We start from the raw sequence: 21,517 nt of genomic DNA, 5'->3' as shown, positions 1-21,517 counted from the left end.
TATACAGGGTTGCTATGAGTCAGAACCAACTCAGTGACACTGAGCAACAACAACAACATAAACATCTTGTTTGGTGTTACAGATAGATGACAGTCCTGAGACTAAGATTAAATAATTTATCTAAAAGTCATGTGGCTGATTAGTGGGTATCTCTCTACTACTAAAGCCCTGATTTCTGTGACCACATAATGCCTTCTATATCTTAGCCAATTTAGTCCTGGTTCTGATTTATAAATACACTCCATGATCTATTTCTGATAATGGCTGTTTATCTGAAAATCATATGGGTGGGTCAGGGTACTATGAATAAAAAGTCATTGTAACTGCATATGATTGGTTTACTAGACAATTGTGTTTGCCTCTTAAAATGAGACAAAGTTCAAATAATGAATAGTGGGAGTATCTAATAACATGTTTTGAAAAGTCTTAATAAAATTAAGTTAAAGGTAAGATTTTACTATAGTTAATATGTCAACTTGTATGATTTCATATTGATGTAATGTCAAGAGATAAATGGTCTTAAAGATGGTTTGGCGTTTTTCTATTTGTTGTTGAATTATTAAACAGTATAGCCTACCTAAACAATAGAAGGATAATATTTTGCCTTTTCCTTCTCCCCACTTTAGCCTCTGCAAAGGATAGAAAATGAAGTAGAACTCTTAGGAGAACATCTTCCAGTAGGAGGTTTTACTTACCCCCCGTCAGCCCATCCCCCAACGTTACCTCCATCAGCTCCTTTGCAGTTTCTGACACATGATCCTTTGCATCAGGAGGTGTCCTTTGGAGTAGTGAGTGTTTAATGCTTTGTTTTATTAATTGTTCTCAACAGGATTAGAGTTTTAGATACTTTGATAAAATTACTTAGTTGGAAAATTATATCTAGAAATACAAGAAGGCTTCAAAAGTATCAGCAAATTCCATTTATCTTCTAATTCCATTTTGACATGAATTTTTGAAGCTCACTTGTATACCAAAGTGTGTGCTTAAACTGGTTATTGCATTTCTAATGTTAACATGAAAAATACTGATACTGATTAACACTTAAATACTAAACCATTTTCTAGATTCCTTTTAAAAACAAGTGGCTTTGTTGGACAGATTAATTAGTTGTAAATGTAAAATATTAAATCATTTTAAACTTTTTCCCCCCATAGCCTTATCCTCCATTTATGCCTCGGAGGCTCACAGGACGTAGTAGATACAGAACTCAGCAGCCAATACCACCTCCCCCGTATCATCCCAGCCTACTACCATATGTGCTGTAAGTTCTTTCTTATTTTAATGGGTTCTGATTTTTTTTAATTGTGTGGGATTCTCTTTCCTTTATGAATGTTTTCTGTGTAGTATATAACTTATGTGAGGGTGTTTTAGATGTGTATGGCTTTACTTAATGCTTTCAAGGGATTGAAATTGGGGAGCCAGTTAAGAGTGAAAGATAGGGGAGAACAAAAACTTGGGAGGCATGGGAAGGAAGAAATTTGTGAACCAAAAAATAGATTTAACAAGTCAAGAAGAGGAAAGAAGATGGTTAAGATTTTTTTATATAAGTCTTTATAACTGGTATCACTTGATACTCCTCCCTTTGGTTACCCAGCTTTGAGATTGTTGGTTCTCTCAGAGGAAACAGAATTGGTTTCTGTGTCTTAGAACTATCCTGTTAGAATTAAGTTCGTCTGCAACAGATACACCAAACAGATCAAAGTGATGCTGCTTTCTTTTTCTTCCATGAAAAGTAGGCAATTCAAGGAAAATTAGCCCCATGACTCTGAGGAATGGCCTTCCATCCTCAGATTTTATGACTTTCAGCACATGTCAGACTGGAGCCATCATGTCTACATTTCTCTGCCAAACCGGCTCTCTCCAAGAATTGTTTGTTGTTGTTAACTGCCACCGAATTGGTTCTGACCCATAGTGACCCTGCATAGGATTTATGGGGAGCAGCTGGTGGGTTTGAACTGCCTACCTTGCAGTTCAAACTGATCTTGCAGTCCAGTGCATTATCCAGAAGCGCCATACCAGGGATACTTCCCAGAAATTGCACGTATCATTCCTGTTTCCATTCCATTAGCCCAAATTTAGTCAAACTACTTGCTAGGAAGGCTAGGTAATGTCGTTTTTATGTCAGAGAGCCATGTGCGTATCGCATACTGTTTTATTGTAAGTCTTAACATCAGATAGCTTAAGTTCTCCACCTTATTCTGAAAATGTTGTGTTGATTGAAGTAACGTACTAAACTGTCAATGCTAGTATTGGTTGTTTTCACTGTAGATCAATGCTTCCAGTGCCACCTGCAGTGGGCCCAACTTTTAGCTTTGAATTGGATGTGGAAGATGGAGAAGTAGAAAATTACGAGGTTAGTAAATGAATCTATGAATTAATTTTGAGAGTATTAATGTACATAAAAAGTATTGTCCTACTCAACTGATTCATCTAATCAAACATAAGGCAAATACTTTGAAGTGTTTTGTTGCTTTTTTCAGGAGTTAGTATTATGGGTAAGAGTTAGGTTATGGCTTGAAGTAAGGCTTGATCTAGTTTATGGAGTTAAAAGTTAGGTGTATATTTATTTATTCTTGAACTCTACCTGTCCTCTTCATTTGCAAGTTTTGTAACTATACTATTCTCTCTTATACTTTATGGGGATATTTTTTGCTGAAACTCTATCTCTGGTTCTTTGTTTTCGGTCTATGTCTGTTGTACTTCACTTCTATATTTGGGTTGAGTCGAGGTAATATTGCCCTATATGCCAGACTCTAGTGGTTGTTGCTGATGTTGGTTCTCTGTCCAAAGAACTCCCTTTAGTAATTTTTGTAAAGTTTATCTGGTTTTTGTAAATTCTTTACATTTCTGTTTTTTTGAAAATGGCTTAATTTCACTGTCATATTTGATGAACAATTTCTTTGGATATGTGATTCTTAGTTGACCTTTTTTTTTTTTTTTTTTTCTTTCCAATAGATGTCATTCCATTATCTTCTTGCCTGCATGCATGGTTTCTGCTGTGAAATTAGAGCTAAGTCTAATAGTGTCCCATTGCTAGGTTTACTTTTCATTTTTCTTTCCTTATTTTGGTTTTAAAAAGTTTCATTATATGTATTGGTGTTTTTCTTTTTAGGGTCTAGTTTGGAATTCTTTCCAGTTCTTGAATGGCTGTCTACTCATCTTCCATGATGCTAAGGAAGTTTCTTTGGACACTATTCTCTAGGGTTATTTAATTATTTAGTCTCTTCCTATTTTAGAATTCCTGTCACTTGTAAATTAATCCTCTTGATAATGTTCCCACATAAATCTTAAGCTTTTTTGGATATTTTTGTTCTTTTCTTATTGTTCCTCTAACAGATGAATATTCAGAGATCTTTTCTTCAAGCTCAGTAATTCAGCCTTCCATTGATTCAGTTCTACTTCTTTGCCTTTTCAGTGTATTGTCTATTTCTGAAGTATTAGTATCTTATGGCTTTTGGATTGCTATTTTTATATAGCTTCCTTTTTTTCTCTCTTTTGTATAGTCAGTTTTGTTTCCTGAATTCTTCTGTGTTGAGTAGGTGCTGACTCACAGCAACCCTCTGCACAACAGAATGAAGCACTGCCTGGTCCTAAGCCAACCTCACAATTGTTGCCACGCTTGAGCCCATTGATGTTGCCACTTTGCCAGTCCATCTTACTGGGGATCTTCCTCTTTTACTCTGACCCTCCACCTTATCAAACATGATAACCTCCAGCGACTAATCCCCCTTGACAATGTCTGAAGTATGAGAGACAAAGTTTGGCTATCCTGGCCTCCAAGGAGCACTCTGGCTGCATTTCTTCCAACACAGATCTGTTTGTTCTCTGGACAGCCCATAGCACTTTCAGTATTCTCCTCCAACACCATAACTCAAATGCATCAATTCTTCTACAGTCTTCTTATTCACTGTTCAGCTTTTGCATACATATGGTTATTGAAAATACCATGGCTTGGGTCAGGCGCACCTTAGTCCTCAAGCTGACATCTTTGCTCTTCAGCACTTAAAAAGGTCTTGTGCAGCAGATTTGCCTAATGCAATGTGCCGTTTGATTTCTTGACTGCTGCTTCCGTGAGTGTTGATAGTTGATCCAAGAAGAATGAAGTCCTTGACAGCTTCAATCTTTTCTCCGTTGATACGAATATTGTTTATTGGTCCAGTGGTGAGCATGTTTGTTTTCTTTACATTGAGATGTAATCCATACGAAGGCTGTGGTCTTTGATCTTCATCATTATTTTCAGTCCTCTTCACTTTCAGCAGGCAATCTCAGGCAATTTCATCTGCATATCTCAGGTTATTAATGAGTCTTCCTCTAATCCTGATGCTGCCTTTTTCTTCATAGAACCCAGCTTCTTGGATTATTTGCTCAGCTACAGGTTGAATAAGTATGGTAAAGGAATACAACCCTGTCTCACACCTTTCTTAATTTGAAACTATTCATTGTTCCCATGTTCTGTTCGAACAACTTCCTCTTGGTCCATGTACGGATTCCTCATGAGCACAATTAAATGTACCAGAGTACTCGTATTTCGCAGTGTTGTCCATAGCGCATGGGTCATGATCCACATAATCGAAAACCTTTGCATAGTCAGTAAAGCACAGGTGAACATCTTTCTGATATTCTCTGTTTTCAGCCAAGATCCATCAGATATCAGCAATGATCTCCCTCGTTCCACGGCTTCTTCTGAATCTGGCTTGAACCTCTGGAAGTTCTCTCAATGTATGCTTGCAGCCGTTTCTGTATTACGTTTAGTAAAACTTTACTCACATGGGACATCAAAGATAATGTCCGATGATTTCCGCATTCTGTTAGGTCATCTCTCTTTGGAATGGGCACAAATATGGATTTTTCTGTCCGTATTTTCCTGTATTTCATTTGCAGTTTTCTCAATCATTCTTTCAGTGTGTTGAAGTTGCCTAAATAGCATTCTTTCTCTTCCTTTGCAGATAGTGCTGATTCCATTCTAATACTGTATTTTCTACTGTATTTTGGTTACTGGTTTGAGGCACTCCATTTCATCGTGTAAGCTGGAATTATCTGTTTTTTTCTGAGACAGTGTGGTGTTGTATTTATATTTAATTGATGATTGTATATTGGTGTGGTCTTGGGCACTCGCCACCTGGTGGATATGTTAGCGACTAGAAGTGTGAACACAGCTCTCTGTTCACTGTGTAGTGTGAACACCCCTCTATACTATGCCTGGTGCCTGACCCCAGCCAGAGCAAAAGCTTCCTAGGAGGGGGCACCACTAGCCACTGGGTTGGCTATTGCAGAGACTGGCCGTGTCACTGGCTACCAAGAGGACATGGGAACAGGGGAGAACTGTACCCTCTTGCTGTCAACCTTCAACCGTGTTCCATGCCTGCAGGCCACTATATCAATAGCCGGTGGCAAAAGTCCAAGATGGCTTCCCCCAGCCAATTTTTTTTCTCTCTCAATGCTCCTGTTCAGCTTCCTCTTAGAGTCAGTACTCAGCCCATCTTTCTGTCTTCTCATCTGAAGCTCAGGGTTTCGGGATCACCATCTGTATCTGTTTCACTCAGTCTCCCATATGTTTGTTGCAGGGGGTCAAATCAGTTTATTTGCTTACTATGCCCCGGTAGTCACTTTGTGTATTTTAAGAAACAAAAATGTCATTTAAAGTGTTTGGCACCTTTACAAATAGTTACAGCCATAACAAGGTAGACTTTTTTGCTCTATTAGAGTCACCTACAATACAAGTCATGTGAGAGAATGCTGGTGAAGGGAAAATTAAGATCGTTGTTATTGTGAAGTGCCATCGAGTCAGTTCCGACCCTTAGCGACCCTGTATAGGGTTTCCAAGGAGCAGCTGGTGAGCTTGAACCGCTATCCTTACAGGATGAATAGTATTAATGATAAAGCAGACATAATATTAAGGCTGATAAAGCTCATCATTCCCTCCTAGGAAATCCTATGCAAGGTCACAGTAGGTCGGAACAGACTCATCTGCACTTTAAAACAACAACAAATTAAAACATTTAGGAGGTTGGGGAAGTGCAGTAAAGGGGAAAGCAATTCATTTAGAATACCCAGTTCTGAAAATAATGCTGTCCCCAAAGCAGAGTTGTAATGTTATATTAAAGCATGCATACAGCTATCACAGCATTCATTATTGAGGTTGGTGGTGGTATGCCGTGAAGTGGGTTCTGACTCCTAGCGACCCCTGTATAGTTTCGAGGCTGTCAGTCCTTACGGGAGTAGAAAACTTCATCTTTCTCCCATGGAGCAACTAGTAGATTCAAACTGCTGACCTTTCGATTTGCAGCCCAATGCATAACCACTATACTACCAGGACTCCGTAATCATTGAGATGATGGGATGTTAACTCTGTTCCTCCATTACTCATCAAGTTTTCTATATTACCCATTGTCTTAATCCTGTGGCAGCCTGAGTATAGAGGAAATGCTATGCATAAATGGCAGCCTAACAGTAGGACTGTGTGGGACTGCAAGGTCAGTTTGAACCATAAGTTGGTGGCTCAAGCTCACCAGCAGCGTCTTGAAAACCCTATACAGGGTTGCTGTGAGTTGAAACTGACCTGATGGCACTTCACAACAACAATAGTAGGATGGAGTCCTGGTATGACACTATAGGATGAAGCACTGAAACACAAGGTCAGCTGTTCAGACCCACCATTCGCTCCTCAGAAACCCTATGCGGGGTTGCTGTGAGTCAGAACCGACTCAGTAGCACTTAACAACAACAATAGAAAGATAAAGCAAATGAATAATTAAAGTCATTGAAAAGTGAGAGCAGGAGGGTAGCGGTGTGGTGTAAGAACTGCAGTGTACAGAAACACATCAAGTAAGTGAAAATCTGAGTTCATAGTGATACTTCAGAAAAGAAAAAAAATCCACAGCGTTTGTTTATTCTGCCTTTTCTTTGTAAACTGGTACTACTAAGTAAAGTTTGGTATGGGGTACTTGCTAATATAGAAGGATTTTAGCTAATAAATGAAGAAAGAGTGGATCTAGGCCGAGGCAGTGGTCATCAGTGACCGTTGACATCACAAATACAAAGCCAACTAGACATGATGTACCTGTTTATAGGAAAGACAGATGACAGTGGAACATGTTAGCTACATAAAGGTCAAGGGATGGGGTGCTTAGTCAGCAAAAATCAGACTACAAGAAATTCTGTAAGTCATTGATTGGCCTGGTTTCTTCAGCAAATATAAACAGAAAACAGAGATATGAGATATATCAAGCATGTCTTCTTTAAATAATTGGGACAGTCAGGGGGATTTGAACACTGATATTTGATGTTTTAAGAAATTATTAATTTTTTAGGTACAATGATATCATTATGGTTGGTTTTTTTGTTTGTTTGTTTTTATATAAAGCCTTTATCTCTTAGAACATTGATTCTTAACCCTGGGGCAGTAGTTCCCCATCCTACTCCATTGGGAATGTTTAGCAATGTATGGAGTCATTTTGTTGGTTACCACTGGCATCTAGTGAGTTATAAGTGAGGGGTTTCTTTTCAGAAACAAAAAACACTTTTTATTGTGAATTGGTGAAGGTTTCTAGAACAAACCAGTTTTCCATTGACTATAATTCATACATGTTTTGTTTCATGTCACTGATTCTGTTCCCCACAACGTAACATTACTTCTCTCCCTTCTTCCCCACATTTCCCATTTCATTGCTTCTCTCTGAACTCTTCTGAAATTTTTCCTGGTTTAAATGCTACCCTTTTGATCTCAGATGGTTGATTTTTCTAAGGTGTGGGTACCTCCCTAGTGTTAAGCCATGGGGGTGAGTTCATTTCCAGACCTGAAGGGTAACTAGTGTTCCATCAGTCTCTGTCCAACCCTGTTCTTTTCATGATTTTGAGTCTTGGTGTACATTTTTCTCCTACTCTATCCTGGACCTTCTAATGTAATCCCTTTCAGAGCTAAGCACCATCTAATTTATTCTGGTCTCAAGAAGATAATTGTTCATGTGGTCCATTATTAGTCCATTGGGCTAATTATTCCATGCATCTTTGATTTTCTTCACTCTTCTTTGCTCCAAATGTGGAGAGACCAGTAGTTGCATCTTAGGTGGCCGCTCGTAAGCTTTTCAGACCCAGTCACTACTTGCCAAAGTTGTAGAACAAATTGTCTTCATGGACCATACTGTGCCAGTTGACCTTGGTATCTCCCAAGACTAATACTAAGCTTCCCGGCCTAGCAACTCATTCCCTCAAGTTGTGTTAGGTTATGTCTAAAAAGTTTTTATAACTTTGCTCCCATATGCTCCATTACATTCATAAATTTGTTTTCCACCTAGGGAAATATGTAGAATTTTAAAAATAATGGAATTTTTGCACAATTTTTTGAAGCCCCTTTGTATGTTCATGGGCATGATCCCACTTTCTCCCACACCCATTCATCCTGCATGTCTGACCATGAAACCACTCGTAGATAACTATTATTTTAAGATTGTGTATATAACAGTGTCTCTGTTGCCTTTTACTCTTGCATTCCTCCTATTGTCGTTCTCTGACTCCATCATTTTTTGCTGATCTGCTTCTTTTTTTATGTTAAAGCTTGAGATTTTGTTAAACATCCTACAGTGCACAGGATTGCAACCTACCCCAACAAAGAATTACCCAACCCAAGAGTGCCACAGTTGACAAACTCTGTTTTACAGATACTTAGAACTATTTTGCCAATGAAAAAATACCAATAACCTGGAATTTAAGGAGCAGGCAGTAATAAATGAAGTAAGATTAGCTATGAATGGGTTCATTACACTGTCTTCTTTAGTATATAAATTTCTTTTTATGTATTTAAACTTTTCCATAATGAAGAGTTTAAATTATTTTTAGTTAGAAAAATTATTAAAAGATGAAAATGTTATCTCTTCCCTCTGCAGGCCCTGCTAAACCTGGCAGAGCGACTGGGAGAGGCTAAGCCTCGAGGACTTACTAAAGCAGATATTGAACAACTTCCTTCTTACCGGTTCAATCCTAACAACCACCAGTCAGAACAGACTTTGTAAGTATATCTCTTTTGCCATCACTCTGTGTTAATAATTCCTTTTCTACTTGTATAAAATGGAAGCTTTTGAGAGTCAAAGATAACTAAATAAACATAAATACTCTCCAGAAAAGCATAAATGTACCTTAGCCTATGCTTTGGCAGCGTAGTGGTTACGAATCAGGCTGCTAGTCTCACGGTCAGCAGTTCGAAACTACCAGCGGCTCCATGGGAGAAAGATAAGGCTTTTTGCACCCATAAAGATTTACAGCCTCAGAAACCCTACACAGGGTCACTATGAGTTGGAACCGACTCCATGGCACATAACAACAACAACGCTCTCCAATAAGGGAACCGCTAATCACAAGTGTATATTTAAATTGAAATAAAATTCAATTAAAAATAAAGTTTCTTAGTCACAGTGATAGCTGCCATATGAGTCTTCAAAAAGTTCATAAAAATACTCTATTCTCAATTCCATATTTCCACCGACTTTTAAAACCCCTTGCATTGGAAGGTGTAGATGTAGAACATTTATTATCTCAGACAGTCCTGGATTTTTAGAGTACACAAGTTATTTTCTAGTTTGTGATTTAAACTTTAGAATGTTTTAATACAAAATTTGAAAAATTTCAAAGCACAGAAATTTTAGTGCTTTCACCTGAAGATTTTCTTTTATCATGTTTTTATTTATAAAAGCTTTATAGTATATAATCCAGTAGTTTTTTTAGTATGCTCATGGAGTCATGTAACCAATGAAATTAAGCCATTTTTATTAAAAACCTCAAGAAAGAAACCCTATAGCTGTTAACTACGATGCTCCATTTCTACCAACCCTGTTGTTGTTAAGTGCCTTTTGAATTGATTGCAACTCATAACGACCGTGTGTAGGGTTTCCAAGGAGCAGCTGGTAACAACCCTAGGCAGCTATTAATCTCTTGTAGACTCTATAGTTTGCCTTGTTGTGAACATTTTGTAAAAATGAATTCAGCTATTATATACTCTTCTGTGACTAACTCCACTTAACATAATGTTTCTCCAAGATTTTCCCATGTTGTAGCACATATCAGTACTTAATTTCTTTTCATTATCAAATAATGTATCACTGTTTGGATATAGCACATCTTATTAAAGCATTCATCAGTTGATAGGCATTTGGGTTGTTTCCATCTTTTGGCTGTAGTGAACATGCATGTACAAGTTTGTGTTCGAAGGCCTGTCTTCAGTTTTTTGGGGGGTGTATAAACAGGGATAGGCTAATAAGGCCATATGGTAATTCTCTGTTTTAACTTAATGAGAACTGCTAATATGTGTCTCAGACACAACACCATTTTACATTCCCACCAGCACTTTCTGAGACTTCCAATTTTGCCACATCCTCACCAATATTATCTTCCTTTTTTTTTAAATTCAAGCCATCCTAGGTGGTGTATAGTGTGGCATTTCATTGTAGTTGTAATATGTATTTCCCTAGCAACCACTAGGTTAGCAGTTCGAAACTACCAGCTGTTCCGTGGGAAAAAGATGAGGCTTTCTGCTCCCGTAAAGATTTAACAGCTTTGGAAACCCTGTACAGGGTCGCGATGAGTCGAAACCGACTCCACCGGACATAGTCAACCAAGTGACTAATTGTTTTGAGTATCTTTTCATGTACTTGTTGGCTATTTGTGTATCTCCTGTGGAGAGAAGTGTCTTCAGATCCTGTATTTAATTTTTAATTTGACAATTTGTCTTTTTATTGACTTGTAATAGTTCTTTGTGTAGTCTCGATATAAGTCCCTTATTAGAAAGATAAGATTTCCACAACTGTCTCCCATTCTGTAAGTTGTCTTTTCAGTTTGACTGGTATCTTTTGAAGGACGTAGGTTTTTAATTTTATTGAAGGACAGTTTATGTGATTTTGTTGTTGCTTGTGCTTTTGGGGTTTTCTTTTATATATGCAATTACCTAATCCAAGGTCATAGAGTCCTTGTGTGGCACTGTTGTAGGATAAGCACTGAACTGCTAACCACAAGGTTGGTGATTCAACCCCACCATCCACTCCTTGGAAACACTATACACGGTTGTTATGAGTCAGAACCAACTCAACAGCACTTTTAACAACAGTCCAAATCATGAGGTTTTTATATCTATATTTTCTTCTGAGAGTTTAATAGTTTGGTTCTGAACATTTCAGCCCTTGACCCATTTTCAGTTTTTTATATGGTGTGAGGGAACAGTGTTTTCTCTGGCATGGATATCCAGTTGTTCGACCACCATATGTTAGAATGATACTATATAGAATATGTTAGCATTTTCTGTAGTAAGGCTAATGTGAATATTAAATCAGCATTTTTTAAAAATAATCTTTGAATACAACAAAGTATTACTGCAGTTACTGAACACAAATTGTATAATATTCCATGATAGTTTTTTGGTATTTTAATCAGTGCCACAATAAATGATTTTGTAGGCTTTAGTAGCACTAACAAAATAGAAAAACAACCAGATTTATGGTTAAATGATGTTTTTGCTTTTTTTAGGTGTGTAGTGTGCATGTGTGATTTTGAGTCAAGGCAGCTACTTAGAGTCTTACCCTGTAACCACGAGTTCCATGCCAAGTGTGTCGACAAATGGCTGAAGGTAAAGTGTGGTTTTGTGAAGGAAATGACACCGTAACTTGTCTGTTTTCCCTTTTTACTGATCATAGGGTCAGTATAGAGTAAGCTTCCCTTAACATCCATGGTTTGGTAGAGGGTGGGGAGAAAAGGCAGAATTAAATACAGCTTGCAGTATGAAAGCTAATGAAAGGAAAATACCATTAAAAATTCACTAGAGTTAACAAAATGCAAAACCAAAATATGCATTGTCTTTACTTAATAGTGACTATGCCCTAACTGTCTTGTGGTATTAGAGACAAGGGCAGAACTTGTCAGGCCACAGTTTCCTTACGAATTGACAAGGGAACCTCACTGGAACTCCTTAGTGAGAGGTCTGCATGGTGTGTGAACGTGTAAGGTTTGTATTTAACTCAGTGATATCACACATCATCGGGTTTTGAGTGTATGAAAAACACCCAATGGCACAAATTTAACCATGATTATGTTAGGGTGAAATTATTTAAAGGGCTATTTATGTTGTTTAACTGTTCATACTTTAATATTCTTTAATTATAATAGCAAAATAAAAATGTGATGTAGTAAAATAAGTCATTTTGTCAGTAAATTACTTTTATTTGATTGATGCATTGAAGCTGTCCACATTAAAACAAAAACTGCATTTTTTTAGACTAATAGAATAAAAACTTAAATAGGATTTTGTGAAAGAATGGAATTCCCTATTGTATTTGCCTGTGAACTGTCAACTACGAATGTAATCTATTGGACATTAGCACTGTCCTATCACATTCCAATAGAAGAATTGATGCTTTTGAGTTATGGTGTTAGAGGAGAATATTGAAAGTGCCGTGGGCTGCCAAAAGAACCAATAGATCTGTTTTGGAAGAAGTGCAACCAGAGTGCTCCTTAGAGGCCAAGATGGCCAAACTTCATCTCTCATACTTCAGACATATTGTCAGGAGGGACCAGTCACTGGAGAAGGATATCATGTTTGGTAAGGTGGAGGGTCAGAGAAAAAGAAGAACCCCAGCGAGATGGATTGGCAAAGTGGCAGCATAGATGGGCTCAAGCATGGCAATAGTAGTGAGGTTGGCCCAGGATCAGGCAGTGTTTCATTCTGCTGTGGATAAGGTCGCTATGGGTCGGTACCAACTCGATGGCACCTAACAACAACAACTGCATCGCAATCTGAGGTATCATTTCTGGTTCCCTGTGCCTGATAGCCTCATAATCAGCCTGTTTAGGGCCCCTAAGATACATATCTTAGCTTTTTTTTTTTTTATAAAAGTGTACACCGCGCCACAGCAGACCCAGTGAACGAGGCTTTCTGCAGAGCCTCTGCAATACATAAAACTATAGGTAGAAACCGGAACCACATCCAGATCTCCAGAGATGAGAAATCTCCACCTGAAAGGGCGAGCAGACCAGCCTGGAGTGGCTAGAAGAATAAAAGATGCCTCTTGAAAGAAAGACCTACAGGAAAAATGGAGGCAGACGGACTGTTACTACAAGAACAAACAAACCGCTTCCCTAGGAAACATCAAGGCAAGTGGCCAGGTCCTCTCAACACAAACCCCCTTCCAAGTCTAAGACTCAACGGAAATGAACGCTCTGATTGGTGACCGCACACATCACCTATGGGGGGAAATGGGGTAAAAGCAATGAAGCGGCAAGCTAAGCCTTACAGTGTTCAGTGGACTTCTGTGGACCCAGTTGGGGACCTGGATATGGCAAGCAGTGTGAGGAGACCTGGGGACTCTTGGGCCCAGAGTCAGTGGCGTGGCCACGGAGGACTCGAGAGGAGAGTGGAGCTACCGGCTGACGGGAAGAGAGGGCATGTGCACAGGAGCGCCCACACTTGCAGATGATACCCGCGTGACCTGGACCGGATGACTGGAGGATCGGAGCTCAGCCAGGAGAAGAAAGAAGAGGGGAGAAAAAAAAAAAAGAGCTGATACAATCTGATGAACTTGACCTACACCTATGGAGCAGCAACTCAAAAGAAGGAACAAATCCTTACAGCAAGAATCATTCCCACCCTCTCCACACACAGAGTGGACAGAGATGGGCAACTTGGACATTGGATACTCAAATGGGGAGGGGGGCACTACAAAGGCAAGAAGTGACTGGCTTACAAGCTTTCAAGAGGGAACCTAGAGCTAGGGAGCATGGAGGAGGGCAGAATCTCCAGTAGGTACTATTCAATCTGTCTGGGTGGAGCGGATGAAAGGAAATACATATGGGCAACTCGCAATACTGTAGTGAATAATGCTTATCAGGATGGATTATGAGGGTTGGAAATGCAAAGGTAGACATTTTGTAACAAGGAAGGGAGTGATTAATTCTACAGGCTAGGAGCGGAGCTATCTGGGACCATCAACGGAGAAGAGACTAGAGCGGGACTCTACCCAGAGAAACAGAGATGCCTGAGATGGATACAGAGACGATAACGTGGAGTAATGAAGCGGCTGGGGACTTTGGATCCAGAGAGGGAAAGGGACTGTGGGCCGAAAACTTGGTGGGGTGGATCCCTAGGCTATACCCTTTAGTTGGTTGATAATGCATGGAGGGGATTGGAACCATGGCAATGAGATGATATACGATGGAATGAATATAAAACTAAAGTTCTCTCATGTAAACTACCATATAATTCACAATAAAACATTAAAAAAAGAAAAAACAACTTAAGGAACTTTGTTGAATCCTAAAAAAAAAAAAGTGTACACCGCAAATTAGGTCCCATTTAACAGTTTCTCCACAAATTGCTCAGTAACATTGGTTACATCATAATGTGTCAGCATCCTCGTTCTTCGATTCAGGTTGTTCCATTTCCAGTAATCTAGTTTCCCTGCCCACTTATCTTCTCATCTTTGATTTAAAGTAATCGTTCACTGGTCTTATGTAGGGAGCGCAATATTCATGGCACTGTTAGTGATTTTGTGAGCAGTTTCTATAATCGAGTTACAAGGTGACCTCAAGAGCTTTGGTTAAAGTTGATTATTTTAGGAGAGCCCTCTAGTCTACGCCAGTCCAGTCAGTCTGGACTTTTTAAGAATTTGAGTTCTGTTCTATAGTTTTCTCCTGTTTTGTTAACTTTTTTTCTCCTTCTGATTTGGAGTTAATAATCCTGGATTATTTAATAAATTGAATACGGAAGACAGATTAAAAAAATAGTTAAAATATAGTTAGTCTTTTGAGTGACCATAGACAAAGGTACCCAAGCTTTGTCTATCATTTATATGATGCATGAGAACAAGAAATAATCAGAAAGTCACACTTTCATGTGGCTTTCAGGGAATATGTGACCAGTATATTTCTACAGTGTGAAGAGTTTGAACTTGATCCTAAAAGCAATAGAAAGTGATTTGACTGAATTTGTGTTTTAGAAAGGTCACTAGCCACTCTGCCGATAATGGATAGAATAATTTCTGATAGATGAAATGAGGGCAATTTGGGCCAAAGGGGAGACTGCATAATGGCAATTGGATAAAAGAAAAAGGATTGATTTAAAGATTCTGTAATATAGAAATGAGAATATTTGGTGGGAAATGGGTTGTTAAAAGAGCAGCAATTCTTGTTTTTCTTGTTTCAGCAAATGGTGATGCCATTGGTTGCCATGGAGAACAAGCATGGCTAGGAGGTTGGGAATAGGTTGAATAAAAGCCTCCAATACAGACCTGATTATCTGTTTTATAATCAGTATTTCTTAACTGCTACTAGGTGTTTTCTGTGGCTTTATTTCATTCAAAGTAACCAAGGTTTTACTTTTAAGACAGTTAACTAAATCTGTCTCAACTGGCAGTGGGTAATCTTGTCTATATGTTGGAACAGAAACAACTGTTTTAAAAAGTAGTTATGAGCTGTATTAATTGAGGTGAGTGGGTTTTTGTTTTTTAAAGACAAATTCAATGAATATACATCTTTAAAGGAACAAAGAACATAATTATACAGGAAGTAAACAAGTTACTTTTAATAGGTTCCATTGTTATCACAATTGAGATAACTTTTCTCTTAATTTTGTTTTCTAGGCAAATCGAACTTGCCCAATTTGCCGAGCTGATGCTTCAGAAGTGCATCGGGATTCAGAATGACCAACCTAAGAGCACAAATTTTGTTTGGGTGTTCCTTATCACATGTATATACGGACTATCCATTGAACTTAATCTGTGTGGCTTCCAGCCCTCCCTTTACCAAAAGGGTCAATGGACCTTTCTTTGCACTGTGTGACTTAATCAACTATAAAAGCTTACAATTAGTCTTCACAATTATGGGATTGTTATACTAACCGTGTGATTGGAACTCCAAAGACTTTCTTTAGCTTAATTTTGTGTGTGCACTAACATTCCCTGGTTTTTGTGTGATCATTCCGAGTGTTGCTGCAAGATTACAGTGGACGTGATCTTTTAGCATGTGCTTTTATAAAAAGTGGTAGCTCCAGATGATATAGCAATCTACCTTATATAGAGCCTTCAGAAACTGTGAGTGGAAATGAATGCAGTGTGTGCTTGTTGATGATAAATGTCTGTGTGGGAGAGAGAGAAAGTGTGAGCAACTACTTGTGTGAGGGCATGGTAGCTAATGTGTGTATGAGCTCCTATATACCAGCATGTACCAAGAATGTGTGTGTAGTTTTAATTATGCTGCAATGTATAATCTGGTGTGTTATTTAAACAGCACTAGTACTGTACACTGGTTTTTCCCCTTGTGTTTGCTGTTGCACACTGATTGCTAAGGGTGCATCCATTATAAGCATTGAATACTCCATTCCCTTCCCTCCCAGTGAATGGAATGAGAAAAGCCTTCCTCCTTTGCTTTAGGCAACTGTCACCTTCTCTTCATTGGTGGTCCTTAGTGGGTCACTTAAGAAAAAAAGTGTAACAGATTCTCACTCCATGAACCTAATTTTTAAAATTCTGTTATGAAACAGAAAATTTTAAATCTCCAACTTGCTGTTTCCAAAAAGAAGGTGCAATATCATACATCATCAATTAGCAATATTAGCATTTCAGTCAATGATTTGAATGTTGATACTTTCTTATTTTTCCTTTACATTTCCAGTAAGCTTGTTACAGAAAGTACCTGTGATTTTTTTTTTTTTCTTTTTTTTCAATGTTTAGATTTGTAGTCTATTTTGAAGATATTTGAGTAATATATTTCTAAGAATACCACTGGTCCCAGGAAGTCTCCCCTCTTGGACTTCTACCAGAACAACATCTGCTAACTAACTCAGCATGAGTCCTGAAATGTGTTCTTTGTGCAAGCTTCCAGAGTCCACCACATTAATCTAAGAACACTGTAGTTCTCTTTGTTGTATTCATTCACCTGCCAAGCTCTACTTCTGCAAGTTATCTATTTGTTTTTCTCTCAGTAAACGTGCTTCTCATTGGAACCCTTGTGTCCAGGATGGACCAAGGGCTGTGACGACAACTCGTGTTCCTTACACCTGATGTGCTTTGATGCTTTATTGTTTTTCCTTGAAATTTTTGTTTGAGAACAATTTAATACATACCACAGGTGTCCAGAATACTTGCAGTATAAATGAAGATTTGATTTTTGTATAAAAAAATAATGCTGTGAAAACAGGAATTGACCTTCATTTAGTTGATCTGACATAATGCATAGCTGTGTGTGGTTTTTTTTTAATAGGTTCATTGAGTAGAATTAAGATTGTTTAAGGTCATTTTTCCAGCACTGTTTAGATTCCTCTCATTCTGTTAGTGTGTTCAGCATTGTCTGCCTCTCTTTCTGATGTCATTGCTTTGTTTGCAATCGCACAAGCTGCGTAATTCCAGGCCGGACTGTGATAACTTGCTGCCAGCCCCACTCAACTTTCAGTTGGCTCTGTGTCGGTTTTCCCTTCAGACAGTGTTAACTCTACTCATTACTGCCATGCTACTTGCCCTCCCTTGACGTCTCTATAAGCTCAGCACAGCCTAAAGTTCAGTAAAGTCGATTTCACACAGAAGCACAATTTTGCCCTTTGCCAGACACTGTTGCCTCTATCTTGTTATACAAATAGGATTTTGCATACTTTTGTGTTTGCCCATAGGGTTCATCAGAAATGCATCTTAACAGTGGTAAAATGCACATGCTATTTTTAAAACAGTAGGCTACCCCCCCTTCTTGATAAAGCAAAAGTGTGTTGAAGATCAGAATTATTGGAATAATAATCAGCTACATACAAATCACGTATAGTTTTTAATCTTTTTTTAAGAAAAAAAAATCATGTTTAAAATGGCAAAGGCCCATCTTTACATAGACTTTTATATAGCTTCAAAAAATTTATAACTGTACAGATCTAACATAACACTATTACACTCAGTATTCATTTTATTGAAGCATGCAAGTAAAGCACTTTTTCTAATTTATATATTGAGATACCTGCTTAACAAGGCACATTGTACTAATGACTAGGAAAAGTAGCTTTTCTTCCCTCTCTCCAATTAAATTCTTGTCCCTATTCCAGTAAATTTTTGAGAGGCAGTTTGCGATTTTTGAGGCAGCAGGGTCTGTTTGGTAAAGCCTAAATTTAATTGTTGCACTCTTGTGACTGATCTCTCTTTGGGAATGTCTTTGCATGGGGCTTTTAGAGATGTGTGCAGACTTGCTTTTGAAGTGGTTATTGTGTATTTAGAGCACACATGCATGTGTTCTGAACCAGCTCAGACTAGCCACAATAAGCACTGTTGTGGCTAGCAAAAGAGGAACACTCCGATGTGTGCCTGGCCGTCTTCCCATTGGGTGATGGATGCATCAGATAGCAGGCGTAAGTGGGTTTGTTGCTCTCCTCCTCTTTTCCTTCTAAAACAATACTGGCTTTACCATCTCTGCTGTGGGGTTTTTGTTTTTGTTCTTTTGCATATGAATTGTCAACTTTGATTTTTTTTTTCTCCTTACCCCACCCCCTAACTCTCCAGCCCCCAAAAAGTCAAGGCCTCCAGGTATCAAGATCTCATATTAGGATTTTTGTCCTGAATTCTGTTTTGTTTTGTTTTCATCTGGAAAATGTGAACACATTTAGATTTTATATATTCTCTGAAATATGATTTAAGATTCTAAAATTTGGACCTCTTGTAATATATTGAATGAGATCTACCAACTCATTTATGAGAATATTTTTCACATATATCTTTAGGCCTTCGTTAGGAAGCTGTTTCCCCCCTGTTGGTACATTTGGTTACCTCATTTTGCTGTTTGTTTCAGATTATGAAAGCTTACAGGGGTATTTTTTGGAATCATTTGCTGAGTCATTTTCTCAATTCATATTCCATTGTATCAGTTAACACAGTTTTAAATGTACGTATTATAAATATCTGTAACCAAATCATTTGAAGGCTTGATAAATTTTTAACAAAGTTTGTACATTTTTTATGAAAGTTACTAGTAATGCTTTACTAAGTAGTGCAATGAATTTTTATTTTTAATCCCCGTGCCCAATTTTGGAGTTGAGAGGGTTGTTGGTAATAAATGTATGATGTACACTTAAAACATTAGTTGTGGTTTATGTTATTGTGTTAGAGAAGGGGGTAGGTAGGACCTGTGTGTGTACGTGAGAGATAAAGATTCCAGCAGGAAGACGAAGCTGTTGCACTATTTCCCAGGTGTAAGTTTTCAACTGATTTCAGAGTTTGTTTCTGCATTTGTGTAAACAACTTAGAAACACAAAAGCAACTAGCATTATGGAATATAATACATATATTTTTTTTAAAAGGGCCCAAAGAATAGCTTAAAAGTGTAACTGCACATGTGATGTATCCATATAAAAGAGATACATACATAGATACTGTATTTACTAACCATATGATGCAGGATACAACATCATTACAGATAGCTAGACAAATGTGTCCACATTAGCCCCATTTACGTCAGATTTACTGTCAACATAATTTGGAAGGGAATCTCTGCTTGTATTTTCCATACATACTTGTAGTTCCCATACTTTCCTTTGACCTAAAAGAAGAAATTTTTTAAAAACCTACTACTTACGCATATGCTGACTGTGTTACTTGAGAAGGAAAGTAGAAATGAAGCACTAAGACGTTAATAGGTCCCATAATCCCCGCCTCACTTGAGAAAGTCACTCTTTGCCGTAAGGGAAGGCAATGCGCTCTGACTAGCTCCAATGTTCAATTGACAGGAGCTGCTCAGGCATTTTGAAAATTGACTGAATCTGATTCTTCTAACCAACTTCAAAAAGTACTTGTGCTAGACATTGAATGTTGGACTACTGCCTTACATATACAAAAGATTTAAAATTCATCAAGGACCTAAACGGAAGAGTTAAAAATATAAATACCTTAGAAGAAAACAAATCTTTCTTACCTTAGATTAAGCACAAAATAAAAAATATAAAGGATACCATCAAGAAATTAAAAAAAGACAATCCACAGAATGTGTGACAGTTTTGCAAATCATGTATCTGATAAAGGAGTTGCATGTAGAATATATACAAAACTATATAAATGTATAAACTCAATAAAAAGCCAAATTAAAAAGAGGTCAAAGGAATAGCTATTTCTCCAAAGAAGATACACAAGTGGCCAATGGCCATCAGAAAAGATGCTTGATACCTTTGTTGGTAAGTGCTGTCGAGTTGATTACAACCCATAGCAACCCTGTATAGGGTTTCCAAGGAGCCTCTGGTGAGTTTCAGGTCAACCGACTTTGCAGTCTGATGCATTAGCCCACAGGAAAATGCAAATTAAATAAAGTCCACAGTAGATACACTAGTTTACACCCAGTAATAAGACTGACTATAAAATACCCTGATGTTGCAGTGGCTAAGCACTCGGCTATTTAGAAAGGTCAGTTCAAACTCTTCCACTTCTCCAGACAACCATGACAGCCTGCCTTTTGTAGCCTTAGGAACCCATATTATACAATTGCTTTATAGTTAAGAAAGATTAGAACAGCAATTTTTGGAATACTGCCACGTTCTGTGGGCAGTTCTACCCTGCCCTGTAGGGTCACCGAGTTTGGAATCAAGTATAGGTGAGCATGTGGAGAACATAGTTACCATGTTGCCTAGTAATTCACTCATGCCAAAAAAAATAAAAGATGTACGTTCACACAAAATCTTATCTACGAAGATTCAGTATAACATACATGTTGTTAGGTGCCATCGAGTTGGTACCGACTCATACATAGCACAGCAGAACAAAATACTGCCCAATTCTGGGCCAACCTTACTACTGTTGTCACGCTTGAGTCCATCGATGCTGCCACTTGGCCAATCCATCTCATTGGGGGTCTTCCTCTTTTTCTCTGACCCTCCATAATAGCCAGAAATGAGAAACAACTCAAATGTCTACTTAATGAGTGGGTAAACTAAACGTGGTATATCCATTCAATGGAATGATACTCAGCAATAAAAAGGAGTGCAGTATTGATAACATGCTACATTATGGGTGAACTTTGAAAATGTGCTAAATGAAAGGAGCCAGTCACTAAGGACCACACACTGAATATGAAATACTCACAATAGGAAATCTATAGAGAAAAAGATTAGTAGTTCCCTAGGGTTGTGCTGGATAGGTAGATGGGAGGTGATGGCTAAACGATGTAGAGGTATTGTAGAAATTAGAATGTTTTAAAATTGCTCGAAATGATGGATGTACAACTCTAAATGGGTAGATTATATGGCATGTGTACCTCGTGTTAAAAGTACAGTGGGAGGAGGTGCAGTAACAATACCAGGCAAAGTGAGTTCAGGGGAGAGTTCCAAAACTCAGAACCACATGTAGGAATATTTTAAAAAGGAAGGCTTACAGCTAGTGGAACTCGTAGTGGAAGCAAGAAATCTTGTACTTTCAAATCCAGGGCTCAGCGACCTGGAGCTGACAACTTGAGCGAGACCAAATGTCAAGACCAAGTGAGGGAACAAGCAAACCTGCCATGGACTAACGCCTGCAGGAACCTCTGAGACAAAGGTGGA

At 38.2% G+C, this 21,517-nt stretch overlaps 1 protein-coding gene across 2 annotated transcripts in view; it reads left to right on the top strand.

Moving 5' to 3' along the window:
* The window catches only part of RNF38 (ring finger protein 38), a 78,832-nt gene extending 59,761 nt beyond the window's left edge, over nucleotides 1-19,071 (top strand). For both annotated transcript variants that reach the window (XM_006863106.1, XM_006863105.1), the window contains 6 exons: nucleotides 627-788; nucleotides 1,155-1,261; nucleotides 2,269-2,353; nucleotides 8,883-9,004; nucleotides 11,509-11,608; nucleotides 15,612-19,071. In XM_006863106.1, the coding sequence (XP_006863168.1) occupies nucleotides 627-788; nucleotides 1,155-1,261; nucleotides 2,269-2,353; nucleotides 8,883-9,004; nucleotides 11,509-11,608; nucleotides 15,612-15,674 (639 nt within the window). In that variant the 3' untranslated portion in view covers nucleotides 15,675-19,071. The remainder of the gene's footprint in view (nucleotides 1-626; nucleotides 789-1,154; nucleotides 1,262-2,268; nucleotides 2,354-8,882; nucleotides 9,005-11,508; nucleotides 11,609-15,611) is intronic.
* The last annotated feature ends 2,446 nt before the right edge of the window (nucleotides 19,072-21,517 follow it).

This window comes from Chrysochloris asiatica, unplaced genomic scaffold (genome assembly GCF_000296735.1).
Source record: "Chrysochloris asiatica unplaced genomic scaffold, ChrAsi1.0 scaffold00053, whole genome shotgun sequence".
Taxonomy (NCBI): Eukaryota; Metazoa; Chordata; class Mammalia; order Afrosoricida; family Chrysochloridae; genus Chrysochloris; species Chrysochloris asiatica.
Note: the sequence above shows the minus strand (reverse complement) of the source record. Positions and strands in the feature narration are given on the sequence as shown.